The following is an 11,797-nucleotide window of genomic DNA, read 5'->3' on the forward strand; positions in this document are numbered from 1 at the left end:
ACAGTGTGGAAACAGGCCCTTTGGCCCAATAAGTCCACACTGACCCTCCGAAGAGCCACCCAAACCCATTCCCCTACATTTACCCCTAATACACCTAACACTATGGGCAATTTAGCATGGCCAGTTCATCTGAACTGCACATCTTTGGATCGTGGGAGGAAACTGGAGCACCCAGAGGAAACCCACGCAGACACAGGGAGAATGTGCCACAAAGACAGTTGCCTGAGGCAGGAATTGAACCCGGGTCCCTGGCGCTGAGAGACAGTAATGCTAACCACTGAGCCACCATGCTACCCATACAAACAAACAAACACTTAGTTGACTAATAACTAGTGAAATTTTTTTTATTTTACCCCTTCCAATTATTTATCTTTTTCAAGGTTGGTTGAATAGACACTCCCTGCCAGTGGTAACACTTAAGTGATGGTAGTATGTTATAACTTAGGTAGATCAGAATGTTGAATTATTGAATGATTGAAAATATTGCCCTTGAATCCAAATAAGAAATCGGCTGTAAGGGTTACATGATGGAATCCTAGTGCATAAATGATTAAGCTAGATACACAAACACCAGGTATTTCTATTTTTAATTTATATTTCAGGAGATATTTCTGTTAATTTAACATTTGACAGTAGTTACAGCTGGAAATTCTAGTTATTGTTCATGTGTTGTCAACATTTAAAATTCCCAATTTTTCAACAGTGCTTACACTTGTCTGTGAAGCATTTTGTGACATTCCAGGTTGTAAACGCAAGTTCTTTACAGTTTTTATTGTCACAACAGCAGTTGCCAATTGTCATGGATTGTAAACTTGAAGCATTCCTTTTGTCATAGACATGCAGCATCAAACTTCCATTTCTTTTTTACAGAGTTCGGAGCCAAATGGCATCATGAAACCACCTTTCCTTAGGTAAGGGATATGTTCTCGCAACAATTATTGTTCCTAGAAAAATGATAGAAATACTCAGCAGGTCAGGCAACATCTCTGGAGAGAAACAGAGTTGATGTTTCAATTTTTTTCAATTTTGTCTTAACTTGTAATTTTGACTCTGTTACTTTTCACAGATACCATCTGTCATGCTGAATATTTCGAACACTTTGTTATATTTCAGCTTTCCAGCATCTGCAGTATAGTAACTGCTCAATGCTCAATATGTTACCATGCACCGCATGAGCTCTCTGCTTGATCAGGGGCCGGTGTTCATGTTTTTAGGATGGAACAGTTCAAGACATGAATATCTCTTTAACCATAATGCTGGATAGCTGAAAATAAGTCTATGTGGAAGATCTAAGGTATCTGTACAAACTTTGACAGTTGTCTCAACCCAGACTCAAAGGAATTCTGTACCTGAAATTGTATTTCAATGAAAAGCCTAGTTTCATTTTTTTAAAATCTCATTTCATTACTGTAATCTTACTTTAAAAATTCATCCATGTTCATGTAAATAAAAATGTTTATTATTTCATGCTAGTCAGAAGTTGATGGAATTTTAAGGTTGTTTTGAACTGTTTGTTACTTTTCTTGGAAATAGTGATGTTAATAATTAGAAATAATTCACATCCTGCCCACCCCAACCCAAAATTATTTTCCTGCTTCTGCCATGCCTGCCAAAGTGCTTCCCAAAGTGAGGGTCCTTTTGCTTCAATCCGCCTTTGCAACAGCAGGCCGCCTTTGAATCCTTGCATTTGTTTGAATGGTGAGTGATCTAACTGATCTTTAAAACTGATTCCTGTTCCTAATGCCTTTCTTCGTCACTCTCATGGCTCACCAACATCCACTTTTCCCCTCATGAACACACAACTTTCCAGGCTCTCCACACTTAGATGGCATGGATGGATGGATGGAAATCATGCAATTCTTAATCCTTGGAATGGGAAACATTTTATCAAGCACTGCCCTAGAACAATGCATGTGGAAACACCATCATTTTCATGTTTCCTGCCAAGTTGTGCAACATCTTGATTTATTATTCTGTTTATTAACTGTTCTTCATTATTCGCAAACAAAATTCTGGATTTCTGTAACGTACTCTGCGTATCTACATCACACAGACTGCAGCAGTTGAAGGAAACTGCTCACACTGTCCTTGCCAGCAATGCACACTCCGTCAAACATTTTTATTTGATTCACAAATATGACTTAATCTTAAAAAAAATTACATGGAGTAGAGTTGTATCACACATAAAGAGGCTTCTTGATCAAACCAACTATATTCGTGTCTAGATCATTAATGTCTACTGCAAATAGCGAGGAATCAAGTACTGAACCCTGAGGAATGCCAGTGGACATAAGTTTCCATTCCCTAAAACAACTTCTGACTATCGTCTCTGCCTCCTCCCATTAAGCCAGTTTTGGATCCCATTTACCAAAATGCCCTGGACCTCATTAGCTCTTACTGTCTTGACCCCAGTCTCAACCAGTGGAGATTAACTCTATCCATCAAGTTTTCATTCCAATTGTTTCCCTATCACTGATGTTAAATTCACTGGCATATAGTTCCCTGGTTCATTCTGAGCACGCTCCTTGAATAATGTAATCACTTTAGCCATCCTTCAGTTCTCTGGCACCTCCTATTTCCAGAGGATTTGAAATTTAATGTCAGGACTCCTATGATCCCTCCCCTTGCCTTCCACAATCTCCTCCCACAGCAGCCTGAGATAAATCTCACCTGGGCTTTATTCTATCCAATTTTAAGACCTCCAAATCTACTAATGCTGCTATTCATAAATTCTTCTAAAATATATCAGTCTTTCTGTCTGATCTCTTATCCCTACATCATCCGAAGCAAATACAGATGTATTCACTTACAACCTCACCTATGTCCTCTGACTCCATACAAGATATGCTACTTCACTCTCAATAGGTTCTAATTTCAGAGAGTCAGAGATGTACAACATGGGAACAGACCCTTCGGTCCAACCCGTCCATGCCGACCAGATATCCCAACCCAATCAAGTCCCACCTGCCAGCACCCAGCCCATATCCCTCCAAAACCTCCTTATTCATATACCCATCCAAATGCCTCTTAAATGTTGCAAATGTACCACCACTTCCTCTGGCAGCTCATTCCATACACGTACCACCATCTGCATGAAAAAGTTCCCCCTTAGGTCTCTGTTATATCTTTCTCCTCTCACCCTAAACCTATACCCTCTAGTTCTGGACTCCCTGACCCCAAGGAAAAGACTTTGCCTATTTACCCTATCCATGCCCCTCATGATTTTGTAAACCTCTATAAGATCACCCTTCAGCCTCCGGTCCAGAGAAAATAGCCCCAGCCTGTTCAGCCTCTCCCTATAGCTCAAATTCTCCAATCCTCGCAACATCCTTGTAAATCTTTTCTGAACCCAACAATCCTTTATTTTACCCATTAGTTACTTTTTCACCCACCCCATCCTTTACTGTTCTAATTATATATTTTTAAGTAACCCTCAGTATTTTCTTTGCACCTCCTAGGGTTTGAGATGTTTTGAGTCCTCTGTGTTTGTTATAAGCTTCCCTTTTCCACTTTGTCCAATCCTGAACATGTTGGCCCAGAATTTTAACTATTTCCTTTTTGAAAATCTCCCACTGTTCTGATGTAGATTTTGCTACAAGTAGCTGCTCCCTGTCCACTTTGGCCATGTTATCATATTAAAATCTGCCTTTCCCCTGTCCAGAACCTTTGTATCTAGTCCATCTTTGTCCTTTTGCGTGATTATTTTAAACCTGACTGAGTTATGGTCACTGCCACTGAAATGCTGTCCCACTTGACTGGTTTCATTGTTGGCCTCCCTCTTGTAGGACTTTCCAAATACAGGCTTTTAAAAACTTTCCGGGATACAGTAAGAATTCCTTCATCTCTAAATCCCTCACTATTTATCTATCCCAGAGTTACACAACTTAAAAATAAGTTCTTCTTTGAAATTCTTTTTCAAGGATGCAATTACTTTTATGCAGATTAAAGAAATTGTCAAGATTGCACACAGAGCAAACTAATCTTAAAGGTCCAGGTGCATTGTATGCGCAAAAATTTTGCAAATGATTTTTGTACGTTTCTAATTTTTGTATAATGTGTGCAACTTTATATTATAACCCTACTCCTATCCACAACCTTGTGTGGTAAAACTAGAAGAATAATGTTTGCATGATGGATTGCTTTGTTATTGTAATGAAATATTGTCTAAGTTATGTTAGTAATATGTTCATCTTTTTAATTTTTTGATTTCTTTTTCCTGTTTCAGTGGAGGAAATCCTTTTGCTACAGTAAAGCTCCGACCAACAATAACAAATGACAGATCGGCGCCAGTTATTTAGTGCACAAGTTGTAAATAATCCTCAATCAGTCATGCAGTTGAAACCAACAGATGCCATTTTAAATTAATACTATATAAGCAATCATACCTTTTGTACAAACTGCTCTTGATAGTTTATATTCATTAATATATTATTTATGCTAATATCCAAATTAATCACTGCAGAAATGCTCTTGTATAAATGGTGGTGGGACAAAAGATCTTACAGTTGAAAGAGTACAGCATTTACAGTGAATCTTAATATTATAAGGGATATAGGAAAAACTTTTTGTTAGAGCACATTCATTGTTTGAAAAAGCTGTTATCTTCCAAGATCCTGATGCTTGTGCTCTACAGTTTAGTCAGAAATTCATTCACTTTGATGCTTAATATTTAACCAAAGCAATTGTTTTTGGGGGAAAATCTGAATGCATTGGTCATTATTTTATTGAATATAGGAGGTAGGACTCTGGACATTATAAAAACATTAATCTGTTGGAAAAAAGCAGGTCAGGCAATATCTATGGTTTGTGTCAGGTCAATAGCTTTGTATCTGAAAAATCCAGAGCTTGCTTCTTTAAAAGGATGCATGCTATGACTGGTGTTCTTGAAGGAACAAGCCTCTAGCTCATTGGCATGTGCATTTGAAACAGTAATATGCTAGAATAGATTTTGTTTTAACATCAGGAATGGAAGCCATAGTCATACGTGTCAACTCACTGTACCCATTCAATTCTTCTCTCAGGGATGGATATGTGTACACACTTAATTTTATTTTCTAATCATTGCTCCTTCTACTTTTCCATTGTTTTTCCTCCAAAAGCTTTTATTTATACCAGCTAGAGATATTTAAAGCTGGTGGGGCTACATGACTCATTTTCACTCAAATTCTAGAATTCGAGATTTCTCACTCCTTTTTTTCTGCTATTTAAATTTAACAATTGAGAAGATGCAAATATAAAATAACAGAAAATATTGGCAGGCCGATCCACATCAGCAAAGTGGAAAAGGATATGGACAAAGATCCACATTGAAAACATTGACCGTTCTGACTGAGGTTAACGTTTTGGATATAGAACTGTCAGCGGTCCCTTTGCCAGACAAAAGGTTAATGCAACCTTTTCACTAATGCTGATGAGCCTGCTTTGCATTTCCAACATTTTCTGATTTTCATTTTTAAATATGCTACATGTATATGCACATCTTACAGTAGCAGCCCAACCAAATTTATTTTTTTCCAAAAACCAAACCAGATTAGATCCACTTGTGACACATTTTAAATGCATTGGCCAAAGCTTTATTGATCTGAAGAAAAATCAACATGTTAATTGGTTTGTACTGGATATATTTTCTTTTTATTTGTAAGAAGTGCTACCTTTTAAAGCTGTGTGTGTGTGTGTGTGTGTGTGTGTGTGTGTTTCTTAATTTGTACACTTGCAACTTTTCCCAATTATCGTCAGATTAAGATCTATGTAACAAACTACAAGATACCCAATTAGGAAATCTGATCATTGCCTGGAACCAAAAGTAAAGAAACAGTATTTCAATCAATTGCAACACTTCAAAGATTAAGCAATAATTATGAATTTGTATTCATTTACCTTGCTTTACTGCAGTTTATGAACTCAGTTAAAGGGTATAGGGATATGTGCACTTTTGCATGGAATAGAGGTATTGGAAATCAATGCTTGTTCTCTCAAACATTTTGCAGGTGTTTGCCATTTCACTTGTTACTTACTGAAGTGTTTTGCTTTGGTGGTTACACGATGTGATGCCTAAAATGTAACAGGCTGCTACAGGTGACCATACTTTCATTATCTTTAAAAGTGTACATAAAATGAAATAATGAATACAATCAGAAACTGTGTGTGGGCCAAAATGCAAATATAAAATATAGAGCAATCAAAATAGAATTTGTCTACTGTTGATCTCACAATTGAAGACTGGAAATATATAGTGTAGAGATTAGAAATGAGTCATAATATGCACAAACACTATGCAAGGTTAGTAAGATGGGGAATGCTATTTTCCACAGCAAAGAACCTTAAAATTTACATCACTTCTCTGGAACATTTGTTCCAAGTGCGTGACAGATCAGCCTTAAATTTGCCTTTTGTCAGCTTGAGCCTGTGCCATATTCTCTTACCTTGCAGTAGCTTTTCAGATTTTCCTTTTCTGTACTATTTTAGAATTGTTCCTACTTTCTGAAAGGACTCGTCTCCATTGATGTTTCTTCAGGCATGAAGTCCCATTTGTGGTCCCCTTGCAGGTGTCATTTATTATAGGCCTTTATCCCTACAATCTGCATTTGTTTCTCTTATCTTCCCCTAGTCCCTTCCAAAAACACACATACACAGCATTTGAGTATATCGGAGGACTAGAGCACACTCAATTCCCACTACAGCTTCATCAGATGTACCCTATTATTCAAATGTGTATTCAATGATTGTTGCTCCACTGTGACTGAATGTTAGTGTAACAGTTGTCACCACCTGCACATACATCTAATTCTACTTTAAGTATTTAATCCAAAGGTTAAACTCAGACCCAAGAACAATGTCTAGCTCCATTTTGAAACTGGCATTTGTATGGGCCCTTGATACTTTTCAACATATTTTCATGCTATCATTTTATATTCCTTTTGCTTTTGAGATGGCTGGACTAATACTGTCTATACTTTTTGCTTCCACACTAAATATAGGTTTATTCCTAAATTATCAATCAGACCATAGTGAAAATGTCATTACTGTCTGTGGACTTTACTTTAGACAGTAGACAGGAATGATACTCTGTGATCTGCTGTTTTAAAATAGTGAAATCTAGCACAGAACTCACAGCTAAAATAGACTAAATAGCTAACTAAAATAACTGAAGTGTTTGCTTAATATTCAAAATGTGATTAAAATGAAGAGATGTAGCTCAGTTCCTTAGCTCTACAATACTGTAGAGACAAAGCTGGAATTTGTGTATCTTTTAGGCAAAAGTAAGGACTGCAGATGTTGGAAACTAGAGTTTACATCAATGTGGCGCTGGAAAAGCACAGCGAGTCAGGCAGCATCCGAGGAGCAAGAAGGGCTTTTGCCCGAAACGTCGATTTTCCTGCTCCTCGGATACTGTCTGACCCGCTGTGCTTTTCCAGCACCACTCTGATGTAAACTTTGTGAATCTTTTCACTAGTGAGCTTATGTAGAAGTAAAGATTTCCTCTTAATAGACATTGCAATAGTAATTCACAGTCACCCATAATCCAGCAAAGGATGTGTAAAATGTATCCAATGCAGTGTTGTCATGAGAAAATATTTACTACAAATATTCTATAGCAAGAAACTCAATTAGGCAATATGGTTTAATGTTGAACAATATACTTATGTTTTGCTTATTTACTACCAACACCTTTGACAAGGCGAAGAACCAGGTCCTTAACCTGGTATTAAACAGCTAAAAGTACTCTCTCTGTTCTTCCCAAACATGGTAATATATGTACTGTTTAGTGTTTCACAATTCAAGTGAACAGATTTATCAAAACTTTATTCATCTTTTTCAAACTGATAATATTGCAAAGTTCATGAAACGGCATTATAAACCTAATGATATTTTAAATACTCAGCAGGAATTTACTGAAGACATTTAGGCTATTAAAGAGAATTTTGGTTTAACACTAAACTGAGGTTTGGAGTTCTGTAACTAAACATTTTTGTTGCCCATCAGCAAAATTGAACTGAGGTTTGCAAATACAAATAGTGTGAATACCACTATGGAAACTTATACAAACATTTACAACATCTGCCATTCCAAGCACGATGTTTAGTTGATGTACGTTATTGTAAATTTTTCAGTGTTCTGTCAAGCCTCTAAAATATCATTAGAATCTGTGTTAAAGGGCTTCACTTTCCTGGTGCCTAGAAACTGTTTGAGTAATTCTGAAGGTGATGCAGAGATTTGACACCTGAAAGCAACTCTGGTATTAATTGTATAACATATATTTTTAAATGATATGGAAAGCATTTTTCTTTTTCTATACTTTGTGGAAATCTAAAAGCAGTAGTTTAATAGCATTATGGATTTACCAACAGAAGTTCATCACTAGGATTTCACCAGGTACAAATTAGCTGCTTTGCCTGCCTGAAAAACACACTTCAGGTCGTCATTAGGTCAGAAAGATAATAAGTGAAAAAAGTTTCATGTTTTCAGCAGGGTAAGTGATAGGATGACTGAAATATCCATCACAATCCAACCATGATAGAAAAATAATTCAGCCACCTAACATGAATATTTTCTTTTGCCTGGCCAACAAATTGCAGTCACAGGTAAATGGAAAAACTGCAATTAAATTATCCCTGTATTTCTGATGGAAATTTGAAGGTTGGATCCACTAAGCACCTTAACTTTAAATTGCATTTATTGAAGACATATAAGACTGGGGTCAAGTTGCTGATTGTAGCTATGGTGATTTGTAGTATATGTAACTATTAGAGTCATAGAGATGTACAGCATGGAAACAGACCCATCAGCCCCAGCCTGTTCAGCCTCTCCCTATAGCTCAAATTCTCCAACCCTGGCAACATCCTTGTAAATCTTTTCTGAACCCTTTCAAGTTTCACAACATCTTTCCAATAGGAAGGAGACCAGAATTGCATGCAATATTCCAACAGTGGCCTAACCAATGTCATGTACAGCTGCAACATGACCTCCCAACTCCTGTACTCAGTACTCTGACCAATAAAGGAAAGCATACCAAACGCCACCTTCACTATCCTATCAACCTGCGACTCCACTTTCAAGGAGCTATGAACCTGCATTCCAAGGTCTCTTTGTTTAGCAGCACTCTCGAGGACATTACTATTAAGTGTATAAGTCCTGCTAAGATTTGCTTTCCCATAATGCAGCATCTCGCATTTATCTGAATTCAACTCCATCTGCCACTTCTCAGCCCATTGGCCCATCTGGTCAAGATCCTGTTGTAATCTGAGGTAACATCCTTCACTATCCACTACATCTCCAATTTTGGTGTCATCTGCAAACTTACTAACTGTACCTCTTATGCTCACATCCATATCATTTATATAAATGACAAAAGGTAGAGGACCCAGTACCAATCCTTGTGGCACTCCACTGGTCACAGGCCTCCAGTCTGAAAAACAACCCTCCGCCACCATGCACCTTTGAGCCAGTTCTGTATCCAAATGGCTAGTTCTCCCATTATTCCATGAGATCTAACCTTGCTAACCAGTCTCCCATGGGGAACCTTGATGAACGCCTTCCTGAAGTCCATATAGATATATTAATGGCCAGGATAAAACTTAGTTTTGGAAGCTTCAGTAAAATGCAAGTTGGTAAATGGGACTCCTTAGATTAGGATATCTGGCCGGCATGGACAGAGTTGGACTGAAGGGTCCGTTTCAAAGCTATATAACTCTTGACTCTAGGAATACTATAATACTGATTTTGCACTGATCACCATAGACTACTCTCTTGGCCTTGCTCTGAATACTGCTGTTAATGGAACTTCATTGCAAACAATGATAATCTCAGCAACCGGTGGGTGGTATTGCATTATAAGAAAAACTAGAAATGATGTCAAGTTTACATTTTCAGAAAGCCTTCTTAATACAAAGCAATTAAACCTGACATCAGGTAACAGTTCATAGCCTGAAAATCCATCAATTTATGCAGGAATATTCAAAAGATTTAATAATTGAAACTTTACCAATCCATGTTGGGCTGGTCAGTGATGGGAGACTAAACTCTGGACTAATCTTTTAAATACTAATTTTCTGCGATGGCATTAAAACTAATTCTAACTCTCAAAAAACACGACATATTTATTTCTACAGAGTACATCGATTTGAAGGTAAAACTTGGAAAAGTCCTCTGTTATTTCGAGATCCAATTTTTCATTTTCCTCCAAACTCAATACTTAAAACTGTTAAATATATAATGCTTATATAAGTAAATATTCTTGTATCTAAATAGGTAGAATGAGTTTTAACAATTGTGCAACTAATGTTTAGTGAGATCACATTACTGTTAAAATGTTTTAGCAATCTTGCACATTGGTACTGTTTGACTTTGTGTATTCTTGCCTAGTTGTTAATATGTTAAATTTGATCTTTTATACATATGAGTGTTTAAAGAAAGCAGTGTATGGAATAGGTGTATTTATGTTCAGAAATCTTTCATAACCACAACCAGCCACACTACTTGCAAGACACCAAACAATGGCTCTGCTCTGAAGTATTAAAGAAAGTAGTTTGTCAATCCTGTTCGTCGTTAACTGCCACTTGGTAGTGTTTGCATTTGATTATCTGAACTGACTGCTACCTCTGGAACAATGGGAATAAAACTAAGATGTTTCTTTTTTGAGAACTTCAAGAATAAGATGCTTTTTTCAGCACAAGACAGATGAGTTGAAATGATGAATGAGGGCGAACATCAAAGTAACTTGCCAGACAGGAAATCTATGGGATCAGGTGAAATAATGGTTTGACACCTCACCTAATACTAGATTAAAAATTGACCCTGTACCAATGGAATGCCATATCCATTTAATGGATGGAAAATGATACTTTTATTTTAAAAAGTATCTTTATGTACTGATGTACAGTAAATTCCAAAACTGTCTGCATGGTCCTGTCACTAGTTGCAGGCTGTTTTCACTGTAGGACATGACTCCATGACTGCCATCAATGAGGTTCTGCAACTATCTGCTTAACATTTTTTTTTAGCTGAATAAAACTAGAAAATGCACTTTTTCTTCTAAGATGGCCTGATATTTCATCGGGTGATTCATTCATTTTTGAAGTCTGAATTTATACAAGAAATGCTTGAAGACCATTCCTCCTGTCCAAATCAATTTCTGCCATGATCAGCTGACAGAAAATTAAGCTCAATTCATTTGATCTGAAATCTTTCTAACTTAGTAAACACTCAAGGTTGATAGATTATATATGATTTACAAAATTTATCAAATTTGTATAGTTTGAAGTGGCCTAAAACTGAAGAATGTACTGTAAATGTAGTAAAGGTCTTAAAGTGCAATAATTGATCATAATTTCAGTTTTTAATTCATTTAGATGTCCTTCTGTATTAAAGTGCTTTCAGGACTACTTGGAATTGTTATTAATTTAAACTTTCTTCTATAAGCCTTTCACTGGGAAAATTAATGTTTTATAATTTAACTCTTCTGTTGTGTACTTTACAACTTGCTGATAACAGCAAAACAAAGTAAAATGATTTGGTGTAAGTGTACAGGAGAAATGTTTTTTTTATATAACCATAAAGTCTGACTTTTACTTAAAAAGAGATTTTGTTCTGTTTGCTAATGTTAATGAAAGAAAATGAAATTCCCCATTGTTCCTGGTGCCTATCCCATATATACCCAAGTCACTATAGCTTAAAATAAATGAAAAGTATCTTTTACTAATAGGCATATAACCATGCATCAAACCAATTTATTGTCATGCCCTAAAATCAATTGATCTATTTAGAGTTGACAGGAGATTTTGTGGTCAGGAACGGGACT

The 11,797-nt window shown here is 36.6% G+C and overlaps 1 protein-coding gene across 1 annotated transcript in view; it reads left to right on the forward strand.

Annotated features, from left to right (window-relative positions):
- The window catches only part of baiap2l1a (BAR/IMD domain containing adaptor protein 2 like 1a), a 147,939-nt gene extending 136,489 nt beyond the window's left edge, over window positions 1-11,450 (forward strand). The window contains exons 13-14 of the mRNA XM_060840564.1: window positions 871-911; window positions 4,226-11,450. Of these exons, the coding sequence (XP_060696547.1) occupies window positions 871-911; window positions 4,226-4,298 (114 nt within the window). The 3' untranslated portion in view covers window positions 4,299-11,450. The remainder of the gene's footprint in view (window positions 1-870; window positions 912-4,225) is intronic.
- Window positions 11,451-11,797: the final 347 nt, after the last annotated feature.

The sequence above is a fragment of the Hemiscyllium ocellatum genome, chromosome 20, assembly GCF_020745735.1.
Source record: "Hemiscyllium ocellatum isolate sHemOce1 chromosome 20, sHemOce1.pat.X.cur, whole genome shotgun sequence".
NCBI classification, from domain to species: domain Eukaryota; kingdom Metazoa; phylum Chordata; class Chondrichthyes; order Orectolobiformes; family Hemiscylliidae; genus Hemiscyllium; species Hemiscyllium ocellatum.